Source organism: Lichenostomus cassidix, chromosome Z (genome assembly GCF_008360975.1).
Source record: "Lichenostomus cassidix isolate B80296 chromosome Z, HeHo_3.0, whole genome shotgun sequence".
In the NCBI taxonomy this organism is placed as follows: domain Eukaryota; kingdom Metazoa; phylum Chordata; class Aves; order Passeriformes; family Meliphagidae; genus Lichenostomus; species Lichenostomus cassidix.
The window spans coordinates 22,874,941-22,895,970 of NC_139511.1; the positions used below are offsets into that span (position 1 = coordinate 22,874,941).

The following is a 21,030-nucleotide window of genomic DNA, read 5'->3' on the forward strand; positions in this document are numbered from 1 at the left end:
TAATTACCTTTTTTTTTACAAGTAAGGACCGTGACAACCATGTCTACAAGTTGTAGAGGGCAAGGTCCTATAAGGGAACATGTGTGGCTGTGTAGAATTGTTTGGGCTGAAAGAAATATACAAGGAAAAGTCCTGCTTTTCTTCATGCTAAGCACAGTGCAGAACAGAGCAGATCTGAGGCCTGGAGGCGGCTGATGGAAAAACTCTGGTTTGCTAGTCTTTGGTTGAAAATCTTCCTCCTATGATGTGAACCCTTTTTTCTGGCATTTCGGTTTTTTCCCCTTCTTTCCACAAAAGTGCTTCATCAGTGGTGGTTTTGAGTGCTTTTGCTCACCATAAGGGTGAGAAGGAAGAGGTTTATTCAAGTCATAGAACCATGAGCCAGATTTTGTGTAGGGATACCTCCAGAAGGAGCTCCTTGATACTATGATGCTTTCTATGACATCTGGCAAAAATAGACTCAAAACTCTTTTTCTCTTCAGACTCTTCCTTCAGGTGGTATTTATTACTAGCCTAAATTACAAATTATGTTTTTGCTTATGTAGCACATTAGTCAGGGTAATATGATGATTTAGATTTTGTTTTCAGTAGCAAAAGCAAAATGGAATGTAGTTTGAGTTTGCATTATTTGGAAGGTGGCAAGAGGTTGGGTCTTCTTCTGCTTCCCACCAAACCCAGACATAGAAAATGTGGCCATCTGCAGACAAAACACTTTATCCTCTAGTGGAATCCATAAATTTGGCACTTAAGTCACTAGAATTATGAAAGAGCTTGTAAAACTGATTGTTATCAGCACATCCTACCCCCACTCATGCTCATGGGAGTCATAGAATCATAGAGTCATAGAATGGCTTGGGCTGGAAAGGATCTGAAAGGTGATGTCATCCCAACCACTATGCCAGGGCACTTTTCACCACAGAAGTTTGCTCAGAGCCCCATCTAGCCTGACCTTGAACATTCCCAGGGGTGGGACATCTAGAACTTCCAGACACTGTCTCACAGTAAATAATTCCTTCCTAATATCTAATCTAATGCCACTCTCTTTCAGTTTGAATCCATTCCCCCTTGTCCTGTCTCTACATGCTCATGTCAAAATTCCCTCTTCATGTTTCTTGTAGAGTCCGTTCAGGTACTGGTAGGCTGCAATTAGGTCACCCTGTCTCCTCTTTTCCACTCCGAACAATCCCAATACCCTCAGCCTTTTCTTACAGGAGAGCCGCACCATCCCTCTAAACATCTTGGTGGCCTCCTGTGGAATCAGTTTAAGAGGTCCATGTGCTTCCATGTGCTGGGACCCCAGAGCTGATGCAGTGCTCCAGGTGGGGTCTCACCAGAGCAGAGCAGAGAGGCAGAATCCCCTCCCTCCCCTGCTAGCCATGCTTCTTTGGATGCAGCCCAGGACACATTTGGCTCTCTGGGCTTTGAGTGCACATGGCTGGGTCATGTCCAGCCTCTCACCCACAGTAACCCAAGTCCTTCTCACAGGGCTGCTCTCAGTCTGTTCATTCCCACCCATGCTGATACCAGGAGTGTCCTGACCCAGGTGTAACACCTCGCATCTGGTCTTGTTTAACATCATGAGATTCCCATGGGCCCACTTCCTGAGCTAATCTAAGTCCCTGTGGATGGCATCCTAACATTCAGGTGTCCATCTTGCAAGCTGTTGTAGGCTATCTGCTTGCAGAAAGGGGATGCAGGTCTCCCTCTGCCTATCCCTGCTTGACAACAGGCAGTTTTCTACATTTGATTTTCAGGGGAGTGTGGAAGGCACAGGTAGAGTGGCTTGTACTGATCAATAGCACCTCCCCTGTAGGCTACATCGTTCACCTCATATGGTGAGGTGGGCAGTGAATTCACTGTGAACTGTCTACAGGATGGAGCACTTCTGTAAATTCATCCTTGCTTGACTGGAGGGATACCTAGGAAACACCTGGCATTTCAGGAAAAGGAGCTTCAATAGTGTCACGACTAACTGGCTTGCTGTGATCTGACTGTAGTGGTGCTGTGAACGCTGTGTCAAGCAAAACTCAGCTTGCTGTAAGAGCTTGGTGTTGTGCCCTCTTTTCTTTGATATGTATCCTCTTGCACCTTGTCATCTTTAACATTTTAGTTGCTCTGATAGGGAAAATCTGTTATTTCTGTGGGCTATGCAGAGCAGAGATTTTGCAGGCAAGTTGACCCTTGTCAAAAGTGGATTGCAGATGATTTCAGTGGTACAGGAGACAGATGCTTGCCAGATCAGTGAGGTAGCCTGTAAAGTTTATTCTGATGCACTGGAAGAGCATGCACTGCAGATGTGCACAGAGTGACCTCATTCTGTTCATATTAAAGATAATGGGTGAAGCCATTTGAAAATCCCAGTGATAATATTCTCCAAGTTTTCTTTAGCAGTTATACTGAGAGCTTGGTAGTGTGTCAAACTCGTGTCCTTCAACAGAAAAAAAATAGCTTGAATAATTTGAATAAGTTATAAATCCTGAGTAGCTCTTTGTGGAAAATCCTTTCTCCCTGCTTTAATGAGCCACTGCCTCAAGAAACACCTGACAGTTAGAAAGCATCCTGAGTTTGTGTGTTCATCTATAGCACTGCTGAATACAGTTAGGGCCTAATGACAAGCACTGTGTGCACTTTCTTGAGCTTTCAGTGTGCTTGTGAAAGGCGTCACATAGTGAAAGGGGACAGGAGGAAAAGTTGAGGTAAGTTGTGTTTGTTCCTTCCTGGAGGAACGTGATACTACATCTCTGCAAGATTCCTGTCTGAGGACCTGAGACACAAAAATTCTCAAAATTGTAGGTTTTTATCCATCCAGCCTCAGGATTTGGGAATTCCTATGCACAGAGCTTAGGTCTGGCTGTGAGAGCATTTCTGTCATAACATAAAAATCCCAGGCAGGAACTAGTACTTCTTTCAATATATTAGATTTCGTGCAATTACAGAATGGAGAGACTGTCTCTGCCACAGAGATCTTGTCATCTAAATAAAGTTCATGTCTCTGGTGGCAGACCAGTTGGAAGCCCAATCAAGATGCAGTGAGTTGTGTTTTCTCTGCCGTGGACAGAGAGATTCAGAGAGACAACCAAACAAACAGCAGTGATCATCAGGAGTGGTCAAGGATGGAGACACTTCTCTTTTTAAATGGTCTTACAACAAGTGAATACACTATACTATATTTCTATACACTGCCTGGAGCCTTCTTGAAGAAGGAAGGATCTGACCTTCCATAAGGATGTTATGTGTGCATCCTGCCATTGTCAGGATGGAGTAACAGTAGAAGAAAGATGGGATATGACTTTTGAGAAGGGACTTGTCTGCAGTTGCATCCTCTCCCTCCTCCAGCTTCATTTTCAAGTTAACAGTAGAGCAAAACTGAAAAGAATGCTCCATGGAAGAAGGAGAAAGAGTGGTTTCAAAATCTGATCTTATAAAATAGTAAGGCCTCCTTTGTGCAGAGATCTGCAGAACACCCAGACAAAGACAGGGGAGTTGCACAGGAGTAGTTAAACAGGACCTGCATGACATCTTGTTGGCATTCAGTAGAAGAGATCACATTACTCTGACTGGAGGAGTCGAGCAGGAAGAGGCAGGAATCAACCCACATCCCTGAAGTGTCTTCTGTTATCTGCATGGTTTGACTTTTTTTTTTTTTTTTGTACACTGCTGTTTAATAAGCTGTTGAAATAGTTTACAGTTTTATAAACCTGTCAGGTATGTGTCAGCTAAGTGTGAAATTCCTCTAAACTAGAAAGGCTTTGCTGTTTCAGATCTCCCTAAACCCTGAGCTCCTGAGCAGACAAACCTGCACAAACCACACAGCAGGCACATGGGTCACTGAGATGACCTTGAAGCTGTGAATTCCCAAATACACTTCACAGCAGGAATGCAAATCACAGAAAAATGTAGGCAGTTTTCTGAAGAGGACAAACCTTTGATGGCACAGAAAAAATTTGCCATCTCTACGTGGATTTGGGTTCTGCAGCCAAGCATCAGAGCGGTGAGATCCAGGCTGTGTTTTTTTGTTGCTCTGCCCAGGATCTCCCCCATCAGTGCAGCAGACTGATACTGTGCACTCCTCTGCATCCTGCCTGTGGCCTGCAGCCATAAGCAGCTTGCCTTGAGGATCTGCAGCTAATCCATTCCAGGAAAGCAATCAGGCAAATGTCACAGGTTTTGTGTGCTTACCAGTTCCTCCTTACTTGATGTTATCAGATGGTGATGGAAAGCTGCACTGGGGATCTTTTTGTGTTGCCAGGATAAGGGTGGTCTTTGCCCTTGATGGTGAAAAAAGAAGGCCAGCAGATGAATTTGTTAGGCAATCAGTAGTGTAATGTCCCAGCAGCTCCTATTCATACAGAAAGTGTTGGGATGCCTGACCTAAAGGAATGACATAGCAGTAATTCCTCCCGCATACTGCTAAGGTTCAGTGTTGAGGCATGTGATCTTACACCTGTCAAATTAAATAAGCTTTCCAGAAGTAAGCTGGTTGAAGATGAAGCCAGTTCTTTTATGTGTTACAAAGGCAAGATGCCAAGGCCAAGACTGGGTAGGGTTTTTAGCATACCTGGATCACAGCATGCTTTTTTACCAAGCACATATATGTATCTACTCTCCCAGTCATGACCAAGTTCGTCATTTATAGTCAATGGTCTCTCTGTGTTCTTGTGTTGAAGTAATGTGACTCCCCTGATTAACTGGAGAGGAGGCAGAAATGGCATGTCCAGCAGCCCCATCGGACTCTGTGACTCAGCAGGGAGTTGCCCCCTGACTGAAGAGGGGCACTTGTGCCCTCTCAGACCTGTGGAGGTCTTCATAAGGTTCGAATGTGTTAGATCTCCAGGGCTAGTAAAAAAGCTAGAGGAACCCAGCCTCCTACAGCCTCTTCAGAAAGAAAGGAAAACTTAGCCAGAATAGTGGTTTGTGAACTGGTGTGTTGTCTCATTAGCATCACCAGTTTGGAAGGGTACTGGCAGGTAGAAGGTGGCAAGTCTCAGACTTTGGATTGCATCACACTGTGCTTGTAGGGAAGGTTCTCTCCCTCTTTCTTTTCTCTGTTAAATAAGGCATGAATGTAGAATTACATTCTTCCAGAATGTAGGACTAAAACATACCTGCAACTGCCACATATGTTAGCATATCCCTGAGCATCAGACAGTGTGAGTGAGTATCACTCACACTGACCAACAGCTCATGACCAACATTGGACAAAAGCTTAAAGAAAGGGGTTTGAGCTAATAATTTTATCTCACAAATGACAATAAGTGCTTTTCAGCAGTGGAAAAGCCCTGTGCAGTACAACTGCCAAGCATAGCCCAGCAAAATGAGGAGATTGGGTGGGATGCCACGCAGGTCAGTGCCGAAACCCTTGGGGTCAGCAGGCAAGCTGCCACACACACAGGCAAAGGGAGGAAGCCTCAGTAAGAACATTTAGATGTGAAGCACTGAGACTCTGAAACAATTTGCTAATCCAGACAGAATGCAAGGATTAAAACACAAAGCCCAGCTCCATGTATTAATTCCTTCATTTGGGTCTTTTCTACCAATGCTTTGAAATAACAAGCAAAAATCTGGATATGATTCAAGTACCAGAATTAGCACTGGTTGTCCCTGTGGATCCTGGCCATTGCTCAGTGCTGACCAGCCAGACCAGTTTGTTGCCTTTCCACTGCATAAAATCTAATTTCCTCTTCCCACTCAATATGCTATATCCTAGGGAAGTGTTAAGTTTCTTGACTTGAACATGTCTGTATATGTGCAATTAAAATGGATAAAGAGGAAAAACAATGCTGCTGAAATCCCAGTCTTGGTACTTCTAATCTAAGTTCTCACCAAGTGAAAAATAATGCATAGAAATCTTCACCATACGTTTGCTTAGGGGGAAACCAGCACAAGCAGTCACAGCTTCAGCTTGGATGCCTTAAAATCTTTGTGATTTACTTTTAATTTCTAGATAAAACTTGCAGAGGTGTTTCTCTGCATATTCAGCTGCAATCAGAGGTATTTCCACCTTTACAATATGAGGTTTTACAACAGCTTCATTGGCTGCAAAAAGAAGTATTTAAGGAGTGTATGGGGCATGAGGGTAAACAAGAGACTTTTATTTGAAGCTGTGGAAATGTGATTAAATTATGCCCACAGACCAAATCCTGGATTTCTCCTTTTCAGCAGCAGACTTTGAAAGGATAGACCTTGAATAGCATGGATCTAAACCAAAGCCAGTTAGCAGCAACATGAGAGCAGGGAAAGTTAATGAACGGATTTTCTACAAATAGTCTACTCAGGCTAAAGAAAACTCCTTATTGTATGCTTTTGTGAATGAAAACTTAAGGTCTGCTTAATGTTCCTTATCCAACATATATTTTTAAGAAAAATACAGAAAAAAAGAAACTTAATTAAAAAGTAGCTTCTTTCAGAATTTTGCTGGTTGTCTAGAGAAAACAGAAGTTTCAGAATTTCTACTGTGTGACATTATCTAGAGAAAATTCACCTTATTTTTAGGAAAAAAGGCAGTTTGCTAGATGAAGATACAATTTTTTATCTAACTCAGGCTGCAGCAGAAGAAGGCCAGTGCTAGCAAGCTGTACACATCATCTTGGAGGTTTGCTGTAGTAGACACTAGGTAATGAAGTGTAGTTGCCTGTCATTCATTACTGCTGTTAAGGATTATCCAGAATAATGGATAAATCATTCTATTGCATGATTTATACTAACAGGCTCTATACAGTTTTTTGGGCACTTTCCCGAAATATTTGCTGTTGCAGAGAAGGTTGCTTCTGGACTCAGGTGACCCTGAGCTCTTACCCTCTTACCCATTTTCAGGGTTGCTGTAAAAACTCTGAAGTTCCAGAAGGCATGCTGATGTGGAATTAATAGGAGGCAGGAATCTAGCACTTATATGGTAACTGTTTGCTTCATTGTTGCATCTCTCAGGAAAGGTATTCAGACCCCAATGACCCTGGTCACCTCTCAGCAGACACTTAAGAGCCTGTCACCCATGACCAAATTGTAAATACATAGGAAAGTGTGGCTTTTTTCCTGTCAGCAACTGAAGGGAAGCAGCACCTATGGATATCCCATGTTCACTTCAGAAATGGGAGGAAAAAAGGGGAGGTTAACTAAAACTTTTCATACTTCAAGGACTCATTATGGTGGTGGCCCAGCAGAAAATGCTCATGGATTGTGTTAGACCTGAAGCTGCTTCCACTGACCCAGTAGCATTCAGTGAAAGGAAGATTTGCATACAAAATCTGGGTTGCATGAAAATGGATATTAGTGCTCCATCAAAGTGAGGATTTCCCCCTGGGATACCAGAGCAACCATATTCTCTCCTCAAATAATTTTACTTCACCATCTCAATGACACATTTTTCCATTATGTTCCCTTTCAAAAATGCTAATGAGGGAATTTTTAAAAAGGAAATTCCTTCCCGTGTTCATCACTTTTCAGTAAGGGCTGTTGTTCTGGGAGAAGTGCCATCCTTTTATTTGTTGTTTGAGATGCATGGTGATTTTAATTAAGCAGTCATTGTCTGTGTGCATTGTGGTGGTTGCCTTCAGTGACCAGAGAGTTATAATTACAAGCATGCAGGGCAGCTGGAATTTTTCCTGCAGCCCTTTAGAGGATTGGGGGAATTACTTCTTCACCAAAGATGAATTCTTGTGGGAATTGGTCTTCACCAAAGACGATCCTTTCTCCGCGTGGCCAGTTTTGACTTGGATAGTCTCAGCTGTGACATTGGCAGTGGATTTGTGGCAGTCATGAAATGTTCATCATTTAGAAGCCCTGAGCAGTTGTCAGTCTTACATGTCTCCAAGTGAATGAACTCCTCCACTGATATCCCAAACAGGCAGGATGACTATTACAGGTCTTCTACTCAAACACTGTGTTGAGGGCAATGCTCACATGGAAGCACAGCTATTCTATATGCTTTAGCAGGTCAGCACAGGAGAAATCCATTCTTTGACATGGTGCAGGAGTAGCCTAACTCTTAGATGAAATGGACCAAATGGATTTTGCAAGAACTGTTATTCTGCATGCAACTGACAAAAATCATCAAGAAAGGAGGCTGCAGACCAGAAATACTTGTTCCTTTACTGGAAGAGCATTTAGGTTCATTGCAGGGACCTGCATCTCTTTACCTCTCTCAAACCACCCTTGCCTTGTGAATGAGCAATTGACTTCTCTGACCCTCACTACTAGAGAAAAGGGATGCAAAGTTGCATTGAAAGCCATTGTATTTCTTCCTGATGCGTTATTTCTTCACCTTGAGGCTCAACTCATTGCAAGAGGTTCTGTCTTACCCTTAGCAGAGGCCTGTTCAGTATATGAGAAAAAAAGCATTTCTGTAGTTTCCAGGTTCTTCTAGTTACTCCCTTACCAGGTTCTGCCTCAGTGACTTAGGTTTACTCTCTTTCCAAAACAAACATGCCAAGTAATTTCTTGCATGCTGGAGCAAGCTGTCTGGTTAATGGGAATCAACCCTTGTGACAGTAATGTCCATTTTATACCAGTTTCACAAGAGACAAGGTGGAAAGCATACCTGACCATGAATTGTTGAACTTGTCTCCAACCTCATCGCCGCTTCCTGCTGTGTATACAACTGTGGAAAGAGCAGGCTTGAGGAAGGCAGCTAAACCCAGCCTTTACCTTTTAGGTGGGTTTCACTTGCTCCCCTCAGGCATTTTTCTGTTGCACCTGTGCAATTGGAAACCCCTGTTGTTTATTCTTCAATAACCCACCTGCTTCTTCCTTGGAGTGATAGAAATGGACACAGCTTTGTCATAAAGTATGTGGGTATATGAAAGATAGTGAAAATCATTGCAGCAGCAGGCTGTACTCCTGCTATCCCTGCATCCCATCTAGAACTTTCCAACATACAATTTGCTTCAATTAAGTATGGAGGAGGTCCAGGAAGGTGGGCTACCAAGGTCTTAGGCACTTAGGACACTTGAAATAATGGATCTCTGCTTTAGGAAATGAGCCTTCTGCACAGGGAAGATGAGTGAAGAAGGGTCTCGGTCTCTTAGATGCTACATAGAAGCAGAGTGAAGTTTTTGTAACTTCAGAAGCTGGATTCCAGTATACATATGCAGGGAAGTTTTCCCTGGTTCATCTTTTAAGTGAAACAAAGCTTAGCAGGTGGCCATGGGATTTCAGGGAAGTGAGGCAGAGAAGGTCTTGCAGGAAAATGCCGAAGGGAGTAAAGCCAGTAGCTTATATTTATGTGTTGTTGATGGTGTAATTGCAGAGAAAAAATGGATCTCAGACAAGCAGAGGCTTGATTCTCCTTGGAGCATGATAGGAGAGGAGCTGCATGAAGAGTCATTTCCCATAATCAGAAACAACAGATATTTCCCAGTGCTCAAAACAGAGACCAGACAAGTCCCCAGCTTACAATTACAGAGTCTGCATGGCTACCTGTAATAACAGGATTTTCACCAAGCATAGTCATCCAGGACAATTGGCAGCAAGTAATGAAAGTGGGCATTGATGATCCAAAAGGAGCAGGCATCCTGCCACCACCCTTCAAGGTGTCCATTCTGCATCCTGCCTCTTCTGGTGCTGTGATTCTTGCTGCATGCTGTTCACAACAGCAGATAACATTCAGAACTGGAGTCTGCAAAGTGCTGCCAACACTGGGCTGTATCATTGCAGCTGGTAGGGATGGTCACTCTCAAGAGAGTTTCCTGCTTTTCAGACACAAGAAGAAAGTAAAGAAGTGACCAGACATAAATGAAGAAAATGGGGAGAAAAAGAGAAGAGAAGAGAAGAGAAGAGAAGAGAAGAGAAGAGAAGAGAAGAGAAGAGAAGAGAAGAGAAGAGAAGAGAAGAGAGAGAAGAGAAGAGGAAAGAAAGGGAGAAAAGTAGCCTCCTGTCTCTTTTAATATTTTCTTGCCTGTGAACCATTGCTGCTGAAGAGCAAAAGAAGAAACAAATAATACAGATTTGATTTCACTTATGATAAACATGTAGCCGCCACAGCGAAAATAGTAATTTAAACAACCACCCTGGTGAAAGTTTCAGTTTCCCTGAAGAGTTGTTTCTTGGGAGTATGAGAACTTTAGGTTGAAATTGTTTACAGAACCCTGATATTCCCTTTCCCCCAGAGTTCTGGGTGTCTCTGAACTGGCAACAGAAAAATGAGGTGTCAGCAACTTTTTTGCATATTTTTTCCTTACTTCCTGCCCTAAAAGTGTAAGAGTTTTGAGTACAGGGGAAATAGTATCTGTCAACTGGGCAGAGTAGAGAAAATAATTGCTTGCTGAAGAAGTTCATGTGTTTCTTCGAAGACAGTCCTTTGTAACTGTTTTCCTTGCTGGGAAGCAGACTATAATTTTCCTCTACTTGTGCCATTTTTGAGTGCATTTATTTTGCATTGGCACAACAGGCAAACATTGTCACAACGTGTGCATTGTCACAACCTCTGTGTCAGGCTGAACACTTGCTTGGCATGCAGGACGATTCCAGTGGGAAACCTCTTCACAGAAACTACTGATAGTAGCTCTTCCAGTGAAGTGCCACCCTTCTCCTCAAGGTTCAAGTGATCCTTGTTGGATTTTCCATTGAGTTGGGGATGTTTTCTTCTATCCCAACATGTTATTTTGTATACTTGTACCATAAGCCTTAGCCTCATATCAATTTTAGGCATGTATTTTCATTGTGAGGTGAATCAAATAGTGCTTAGCTTCTGTGCTGCTTCATGGTGTACTTTCTCCACAGATCTGAACTGGTTTTAAGACACAGAAATCAGTTGCTTCTGCCAGTGCAAACAGACCAAAGGGCTTTATCAAGTCTTTACTGCCCCAAAGATTGGTAGAGGTGCATGTTTCTCCACAGATGCTTATGGTTTGGTGGGCTGAGTAATCTCTGTATCACTTCCCACGCTCTGCAGGAAGATTTCTAAACAAGAACAAAATTATTTTGTATAGGGAAAAATGAAGTATTTTGTGAGTGCAGTATCATAGGTAATTACCTTGGTATAACTTGTTTTCTTCAAGATCTTATACTTGCTTTATGTTTGAGATTTTTGTAGTTGGTGGCAGTGGTTTGTGGTCGTCTGGGTTGTTTTGACTGGAAGAGTTTGACAAGTGTGATATTAAACTGTAGGTTATTTTGATCAATGTAACACACTATTCAGACAAAAATGTCAGTTGTTTTTAGGATTAACAATGAGAGAAAGACAAAAGCATACAAAAACTTAGCAAAAGTCCTTAAAATCACCCGTGGTTCAGGGCCTTCCTGAGCAAGATGTATTTCAGTTTCTGAAAGCATTCCTTCTCTCACAATATTCGTTCTCTCTGACTGTCCCCAGGTTCCCCTGGGATATACATCATTTTCTAGAACCCAGAAATCCTGAGGCATTGATTTCCACAGCAGACCGTCATGTTGGCTTCAAACCTGCCCCATCCAGTTTCACTTGACGCCTCTTTTTTTCCCTTAGTGTGGAAGACAGAGTGAGCAGTAGATGTCCACAAGCTATTTCCATGAATTTAAAGATCTTTATTTGATCCTCCCAATGCCTCTTTTTCCTCCAAGTGCAAGGGTTCTTACTGAGTATCTGCTATAGTTGTTTTTTAACAATAGGAAAATGCCACTGATCAACTTTAGTGCTAAGAATTTAATCCTTTCCAAAATCTAGATTCTTGGAAATTAATTTATGGCTTACGTGTTGCACATCCACGTATGATAGCCTGAATACAAATCTCATTTATCCATGATGTGTTACCTTGCTACTTGACCTATGTTCTTTTCCCAGCATGTAGGTCTGAGTAAGAAAAAAACCAACTATTTTAACTTTCTCATTTTCCTTGTAACTTGGTGAAGGGAGAGATGCAAAGCTTAAATTCAGTTTTACTCATTACTATCTCAAATATTCAGAGCACCTACAAATGTTAGTCCTCTACCATTTTGGAAGAGTGACCATCAGTGATGACTGTATTCTTACAAAAGCAGCACAGATAGATACACCTCAGAAAGATACAAATGTTTTCTTTTAAACATACCACAATTGCAGTAAAACTAGTTCCAGTCTTTTCCACCTTTATTAAATCTGTTTTCTGGAGTAAACCTGTTTGTTTAAAGCAAGGCCTTTATTTTCTTGGTGCCAGGAACCTTAGAAATTTGTGATTGAGCAGGAATACTTGGAAAAAGTTATCTGTAAGTACATGAAAAAAGTAATGAGGGACATTTACTGGCTTACTAATGGAGAAGTGGCTTAACAAATGCCCAAGTTAAGCATGTGCTTTAAATCCCATGTTTTCAGTAAAGTGCTGAATCAGACAACTGTTTAAGTAGAGGTTGGTTTCTTTTAATGAATATCTAAAATCCTTGACATGCTGGTTTTGGTGGGATTTTTGTCATCCAGCCCAGTCTTCTACCACACTTTTCCAGGACCTGCTTATGTAAACCAGGTACACATATAGTCCTAACCTTCAGCAACTGCAATAAGCCTAAATGGAATGTGATGTAGTGACCTGAAGGTGGAAGGTCCTGATAGCTGATTCACACAATCTTTGAAGTGCTTTTATTTTCATATTCCTCAGGTCTGGCTTATACAAAATCAGAGGGTAAAGGCATATACTCAGGCTGTCTGAAGGCCAGTGAAATGGAAACACGAGCAATATTCCAATTTAACTTCACAGAAATCCACTAGTTAGTAAGTAGTTCAAGTATTTTAGTGCCTGCTGTGTTGCTGCCTACAGGGAAAATACTCTAAGTGCTTCCCTTTTCTCAGAAAGAAAAGGAGTTTTCATCTATCTTTTATAAGGCTGTCTTGTCACATCCATTATACGGCGTGACACAACCAGCCAAGGGATGTAGTGTGGTGGTTTCCATCCCATGTTTTAGTGAGAAGGTTTTTGTGGAAGGTAAAATACATACATATATATGCGTGTGTGTGTATATATATATATATATGTGTTTCTCTGTGTGTTTATGCATATTTGTATATAAATATATGTGTATATATAGATGCACTGATTGATCTAGATCACTTAACAGTGAAGATGTAGGTGCCTTATGTTGGCCTATGGAGTGTCAAATATGGGGTGTTAATGCCTACATTTGTGAAATCCAATATTTTTTCATCTGGCCAGCTTGACACAAAAGGACAGAATTATCCTTTTTCTGAGAATATTATGCCATTAACCGGAAAAGCTTTTAGAACTACTTTATTGCAGTCCATAGCTGGCCAGCTATTTGAGGAAATAGCAAAGAACAAATGCTGGTTTTCAGACTCCATGTCCGCTGGTTAGTATCACAGAATGGAATAAAATGGCAAGAGAGGTCCCTGAATAATATTGGGGGTTTTAACCCCTGAATCATCTGATACCCTATTCATTTCAAAAGTGCAAGGAGGTAATGCAGATTGGCGGATATGAGGAATGATCCACAGATCACAGTTCTATATCAGAAGGATTTTTAAAGGTGCACACGTAAATTCTGTATGCTTGTTTGTGTATGAATGCAAACTGTCTTCTGTGTGCACAGACCAGTGAGATGTCAGAGTGGGCACTATTTGTAACATTTTAGTTCCTGAAAATCCTAATTTTCCTACTCTAAAACAACTTCAGCAGATCTGTTGGAGCAAGAGGAGGGCCAACAAAATGATTAGAGGGATGGAACAGCTCTCCTAGGAGAAAAGGCTGAGAGAGTTGGGATTGTTCAGCCTGAAAAAGAGAAGGGGTGACCTAATTGTGGCCTCCCAGAATATGAAGGGACCCTACAAGAAACATGAAGAGGGACTTTTGAAAAGAGCATGTAGAGACAGGACAAGGGGTAATGGATTCAAACTGAAAGAGAATAGGTTTAGATTAGATATTAGGAAGAAGTTCTTTACTGTGAAGGTGGTGAGGTACTAGAACAGGTTGCCTGAAAGTTTTGGATGCCCCATCCCTGGGGGTGTTTAAAGTCAGTCTGGATGGGGCACTGAGCAACCTGCTGTGGTGAAAGGTGACCCTGTCCCTGGTAGGTTGATTGGAATGAGATAATCTTTGAGGTCTCTTCCAAACCAGACCATTCCATGATTCTGTGATTCTGTTCTGTGAGGATATTTTTGTTCAGCCGTAGTATTCTTACATACTTCAGACAATGGGGAGTGGGTGTGTAAAATGTAGATATACATGAATAATCAGCATGTAAGAGTGTGCAAAACATTACAGAACTGCTTGATATATGCAACATTTAGCTACTTTGCTTTTCTGGGCTTATTACTCCAGCCTTTCCATCACCATTCTGATGTCTAACTCCAGCAGAAGTGGTCCAGGCAGTTTTCTACTTTCATGTTTTACTTTTTATTGAGCTTGACATTAAAGAATAGGCCTTTTTTAAGTTTCCTGATCTTCCTTGTAAATGTAATGTTCTCCCCCATACTGCCTTGTTTGATGTCCACTATAAAGGTCATTAATTTCTGCATAGGCAGAATCTAACTATATACTCCTTGAGGATGAGGCATGAAGGTTTGAAATCCCTGGAATGCAGAGAATTCCCAGAGCATCAGACATCTTCAAACCCAACCTTACAGCTACTGAAACATTTAAATAACAACAACAACAACAACAAAAAGTTTCTGCAGATAAGGAATAAAAACCATTGTTCCAGTGAAAACAGAGGCTGGCACACTTATTGACAGCCTTCATTTATTACTCAGTATTTCTGTCTTCACTATGAAATCTAAAATGCGGAAAGACCTTCAAGAGAGGGAACCTGGTCCAGGATGGGGATGGACGGGTGAGGAGAAATGCTCATCAGAAGGTGCAGAAGGCTGACAAATGAAAACAGTTGATCCTTTTTAAGAGGAAGGTGTTGCAGGGGGAAAAGCAGGTTGTACTCCTCTTGAAACACCTGAGAGAGTCTGCTGCCTGCTGAAGGGAGCAGCCTGGGCACAGGCGAGTGGTGATGAATGGGACTCTAACAACTCATCTGTGGAAATGACCGTGCTGTCCTTGGCACCACTTGGTCAGTCCAGCTTCAGGGACCTGGCAAGGGCCAGCTGCTGGTGTGTGCTGGTGGCTTGAATTTTAAATACAGCCAGATGGAGGTTACCAATCCCATTTACTTTGTAAGTGAATCCTGTGCAATCTGGCTGAAACATCTTCTCCCCATTGAGTCCAGGGAAAGCCTTACCACTAGCTTTGCTGGGGAAAAATGAGGTCTGCAAGAAGCTCCCTTCCTCTGTGATGCCACCCCCTGCTTTTGTGACACCTTACTGTCACACAATTGCACCACTCTAACCATGGTTTTGGCCCCAGCATCTCAAATGCAAAATCACATCTTTGTCCCTTTAACTTCTCTCTCAGCTGTTATGCCTGTTTTCTCCCCTCCTCTGGGACTGTGCACTCTGTTGCTGCTCCGGCTGCCGGGAGCAAGCGAGGAGAATTTCTCCTACTGGCAACTAACCAGCCAGTCTGGGGCTGGCGTGTTCCCAGAACGCTGCTGTTCGCATACCAGCAGGCAGAGGAGCAGGTGAAATGGGACTGGTGACATCTGTACAGATGTGTTTGACTGCTTACATGCTGTTACGAATCTGCTACCCTTAAAGCCTCCGTTTCTCTGACGAGATCTCTCTCTCTCTCTCTCCCTCTCTCTCCCTCTCCCTCTCTCTCTCTTTCTCTCAAAATTATTTTTCCAAGGAGAAAAGGAAAAGGCAGACAGAAATAGAAGGCAAGAGACAACAGCTTGAGGACCAGATACTTCAGCTGCAGCATTTCAAGGTAAGGGACTGATGCCAGAAATGATGGATTGACTAAATCTGTTCATTATTAGACATGCAGATCACACGTCTGAAATCTGGGAAAAACCCACTCTGACATGATGCAGCTTTCACTGCCGGAGCCTATCTCTTGCAGTGATCATGTCCTGCCTGCTTTTCATTCCATGTGTTTCATGCACAGGACCATGTTTTTTAAATGGTTTGGGAGCATGGAGTCGGGAGGGTGTGAGTGCAGGCAGCACAGCGGTGCTGTTATTATTAAATGCTGTTATTTATTATACATAATGATAAGACACCAGTCGCTGTGGATTGGGTGTGCACTGCATGGCTTCAGCCAGCACTTTCTGCCTGCAGAGCTGCATTGGATTTCTCTGGTGCCTGTCATTAGGTTTTGTGAGTGTGTGCTGCAGAAGGAGTGCTAGTTAGCATGCATCTGTGTATGTGTGTAAAGATTTCATTGTAGGATGAAGTTATTAGGCATGCAAGACATAATAAAATGGGCATGTATGTACATGCAGGGAAAGTGTTGATGCATATGTGTGTGTCTACATGGAGAGGAGCCTTGATATTTAACAAGATGCCTAGCAATCCCAGTCTCTGTTGGTCTCCATGACAGCTGCAGATAGCATCATTTGAAAGCCATGCTTGCTATTTCTATCATTTATCCCTCCTGTCAGTGGCATATTTGTGCATAGCAAAGATAAGAACAAAAATATACATTGTGATCTTTTTGTAACTGGTAAGCGTTTGTGGGTCAGATCTTGTTAGATTAGTTCAGTAGGGGAGCCTGAGGAATTTCAGTGACTAAAATATCTGAGAAAGATAATTAAAACTGGTCAGTTTATCCTCACAGCAAGTGAGCTGAGCTGTGTTTTTAAAATTAGGACATTTAGGTTGCTTGTGCAGTAAGTGTTTGTGTATGTGTGTGTTTGAACACTGCACCTGCATTGGGAGATGATGCGCAGAATATCTCTGCCCACACATGCACTTGTAGACCAGACTGCAAGTTATGCTACAGGCAGGATCTTTCTCCTGCCTCTTCAAGACCCTGTAGTCATGTTCTGCAAACTATTCCTCCTTTTCTGGTAAACACAACGCAGTTAAGCCCAAGTAATTGGTATCAGCCTACACAAATGCTCCATCAGGTTTACCATCAGTCTGTGTATGTCATACATCGGTGTTTCCAGTCAAAGAAGTGATTGCATTTCTGTGGGGCAACAGGAGTTGCCATTTTGTTAAGGCTGCCATTGACTACAGGCAGGGGAGAATTTCTTCTGAAAACTGTAGGGTGTTGCAGCAGAGCAGTAAGGTACTTTTCCAGTACCTTCATGATGCTTGCTTTTTTCCTTCTTGCTACCAGGCTGATGAGTTCTTTTATCATGTTAACTGTTTCCAAGCTAACTGCATTATGATTCTTCATTAAATTCTTTAGGCAGAGCCTTTTGGAAAGACAGGTCTGTCAATTTTCTGCTTCACCTGTTTTACATTGATATAGCTGTTGCTAAAATGTATTTTATCATCATTCATAGGAAAAGTAAAATCCCTCAAGGTGGTGCAGTGGGATCAGCCCCTCAGCTGATGTAGACTGGCATTGACTTCAGCCCTGCTATGCTGATTGCCACTAGTGGAGGTTCAGTTTTTCTGCATGGATTTTTTCAGTGACACACATGAAAAATAACTGTTTCCCTTTATTTTCTATGCCACAGGCTGGAGCAAGAGCAGGAATGATACAGGAATCTAACAGGACATCAGGGCACAGAAATTTAATGGCAGAGACATTTAAAATGGCAGCTTTCTCAGCTAAAAGCACAGCCAGATGTAAGGTCTGTAATGCTGGGATAAGCATCAGAATATGATAGGATCTTTCCTACCTCTACATGCAGTGGTATCCCTTGTCACTAGAGGAAAATCATGCTGCTTTAACTGGCGTGGTCATGGTGACTGCTGCTCTCAGAGCTGCCTGTACCACCAAGGAACTGTCTGCTGTGAGACCTCAATGAGGTGATAGCAGAGGTATAACTGGGATTGCAGAGTTCATCCTCATTGATGCTAGAACCTTTCTAAAATAAAAATAATTTTTTAAAAGGAAGATAGAGGCACTGTCTGGTAGTGTTTCTCTTTCTCTTTGGAGACAGATGAAGAAAACTTCATTTTCTTTTCATGCATTGTTCAGTGTTCTGGTTGCTTAGTGGAGTGCTGACCAAAATTGCATTTGGCCTGCTAGGCTGATTCGTTCATTTGCAAAGCTATGAATCCCCCCCCACCTCCCCAGTGCTCTCCCTCACCTCACCCTGCTTATCTTGAGCCTCTCCAAGTCAGGGGCTCCAAGTCCAATATAAATATAGTCCCTCAGTCTGATATGACTCCCCCGTCTGACACAGCAGACCAAAAGTGCATCTTTTTTCCTTCAGAGTGCTAAGTAGAACATGATTCATTTCCTGAGTTATGTGGATTTCATCTAATTCTGTACAAGGCATAAATCCAGGTTAAAAGACTAGGCTTTCCTAGGATCCCCTGCATTTACTTAAAATGCTGTGAGGCTGTTGATGTCCATATAGAGTGTAAGGATTTCATATCAGTGTTCATTAAAATCTGCTGTGAAGAAACCTTTGAAAATAAAATCTGGGTTAATCCTGTGTCTGCAGTATCTGGGTTGATCCCACAAGCATAACAGCTTGAATTCACACAAAGACATTCATGCCGGTATTCAATTGGTTTGCTTCATTTTTGTGCAATCTCAGAGTAATTTTCTTTTTAAAATGCACTGTGTAAAATAGCATGTTTGGTTACCTAATAAAGGTTCTGGAAGCTACAGGGTTTCTGTTAATTTCAGAAAATTTTATTCACATTGAAAAAATATCTAATAGAAATAGTTTATTGCAAATGTTTATTCTGGATTACCTACAGTTTTCAAGTTACATATGCCAATTAGACCCCTGACAAAATGACTTTACTCTACTACCCGTTCATTCATTTTTCCCTTTTTACATATCTGGCTGAAAATAAGGCAGCAGCAGATGCTGTCCCACTGCTTTAGGCAGAGCCACCAAGCAAACACTGGAGCTAGTATATATCAGCACTGAATGTGAGCAAGGCTTTGGCAACACATTTCACAAAGGCTCTGGAGAATGAGGCCAGTGCTGAGGCCTTCAGAACAAAAGTGTGGCTTGGCTGTTAATGATCTGTGTCAGATTCAGAGTAACCAGGTGATACCCTTCAAATGTGAAAATCTGGAGAGAGTCTAGGCTAGTGTAGGTTCTAAAAGCTGAATTCCCTTGTTGCTGACAGTGAAACCATATTCTCTATTCCGTGAATCACTGCAAAGTAGGGACATTGGTGGGCATAGACTGTCTGTGTAGTACCTTGGGGCTACTGGGGCCCTCTGTTGAAGGCATGAGGTGTATTTGTGTACATTGCAATCAGATGCTTCATTGGAAAGGCATTTGGTGTTGCAAAAGGTATAAAGATGCTTTGAAGCCCTAGTTTTTGCAATTGAACATGTTCTTTTGTTCTATCAAGAGGCAATTTACAACAGCTCCCCTAACCTCACACTTATGTCAGTCCTTAATATGAAAATAGTCCTTCTTCTTCCATACAATACAAGGTCAATTTTGTTGCATTCTTTAACAATGGATGGAGTTTAAACTTCATATCTTAGCAGTTTCTTGGCCATATGCCTACTTATAGGGGTTACTTTGTCCATGGGAACTGGAGGTGTTACCAGCTTCTATAGTTTAAAATCAGAGAAGTGTGCAACCTTACACCCTACACAGTTTGTGCAGTATCCATCAAAATTATTTGGTTTCTGGAGAAAGACTAAAATTTATTTTGGTTGATTGGTTGAACTGGAGAAACGGCCTTCAAGCAGCAATTTCTTTTAAGAACTTGTTCAGCTAGGCAGCATTTGGGCCAGCCTGTTTTAGCAGAGATGTTTACTATTTCAAATAAACTCCAGGGTAGCAGTATTTCTTCCAAAATCTGACTGCCTCTGTAGTTAGTTGAATAGAATTTCTGTAATTGTTTACTGTAGCTCTGTTTGGCGGCTGATGGTAACAAAATAAACAGAACAAAACCTCCTAATTGAATGAAAAATTTCTTTGTTGCTGTTACTTTAACTATTACAATTACAATAAATCCATTTTACACAGTTATTTTAGTTCTGGAGTGGTATAAATATTAGGGACCTATTTCTTTTAGCATCTGCTTCTTAAAGACTGCAGTTCATGAGTACAATCTGTAACATAATTACATCTTTACTCCGAAGGAAGGGAAAGCCTTTTTATGTTGTTACAGAGATTTTGTTAGGGTATGGTTTTAGCTGAATCTATCTCATCTATAAATAAATTTTAATTTTATAGTTCCAGTTATATTGCTGTCCTCAATTTAGTTTATTCTTCAAATAATTGCTGTCAGAAAATATAAATAGATATGTCTCTCTCTCAGTATATGTACAATGCTGTGGAAAAACAGAGATAACTTTCACAAATGAAGGAATCTTGTTATTTCTTTATAGTGGATCCTGTTATTTTCAAGTAAATTAATCCTTAAACCAAATGGCAACTAGCGAAGCACAAAAAAATGTTTGATAGTGTCATACAGTCTTCATTCCCTGCAGGGACAGTAGAATATTTTCCAAAACATAGTTTAGAGATAAGGACCTCAGTGTTAAATGCCTTGCACAAGCCCAGGAAGATGACATCTGTTGCTCTTCCTTTACCCACCAACGATTTATGGCTCCATCATAGAAGGCCACCAAATTTGTCAGGCATGTTTGCCCTTAGTGAAGCCATGTTGGTGTCACCAATCATCTCCTTGTTTTTCATGTGGCTTAGCATAGTTTGCAGGATAATCCTGCTCCATGATCTTGCCAAGCACTGAGGTGGATGGGACTGATTGGCCTGTCATTGCACAGGTCTTCCTTTTTTGTAAAGCAGGCAATATGTTCCCAGTTTTCCCTTCACCAGCCTGCCATAACTTCTCAAATAAAGTGAATAATGGATTAGCCCCCTGTTCTACCAGTTCTCTCATCAGGTCCCATCAATTTGTGCACCTTCAGATTCCTTAGATGGTCTTGAATCTGGTATTCTACTACAATGGGTGGTTCTACAGTCTCCCAGTCCCTGCCTTTGCCTTCTGCATCTCAGGTAGCATGGCTGGAGCACTTGCTGGTGAAGGCTGAGGCAAAAAAGTCATTGAGTACCTCAGCCTTCTCCATGTCCCTGGTAACCAGGTCTCCTTTTTCATTCTGGAGAGACTGAACATTTTCCCTAGCCCTCCTTTCATCACCAACATATCTATAGAAGCTTTTTTGTTGTTGTTGCTTTGAT

At 41.8% G+C, this 21,030-nt stretch overlaps 1 protein-coding gene across 4 annotated transcripts in view; it reads left to right on the plus strand.

The window, feature by feature from the left end:
* The window catches only part of PALM2AKAP2 (PALM2 and AKAP2 fusion), a 265,831-nt gene that overhangs the window by 30,027 nt on the left and 214,774 nt on the right, over nucleotides 1-21,030 (plus strand). For all 4 annotated transcript variants that reach the window (XM_085042460.1, XM_085042461.1, XM_085042464.1 and 1 more), the window contains exon 2: nucleotides 15,624-15,704. In XM_085042460.1, coding sequence (XP_084898586.1) covers nucleotides 15,624-15,704 — 81 coding nt within the window. The remainder of the gene's footprint in view (nucleotides 1-15,623; nucleotides 15,705-21,030) is intronic.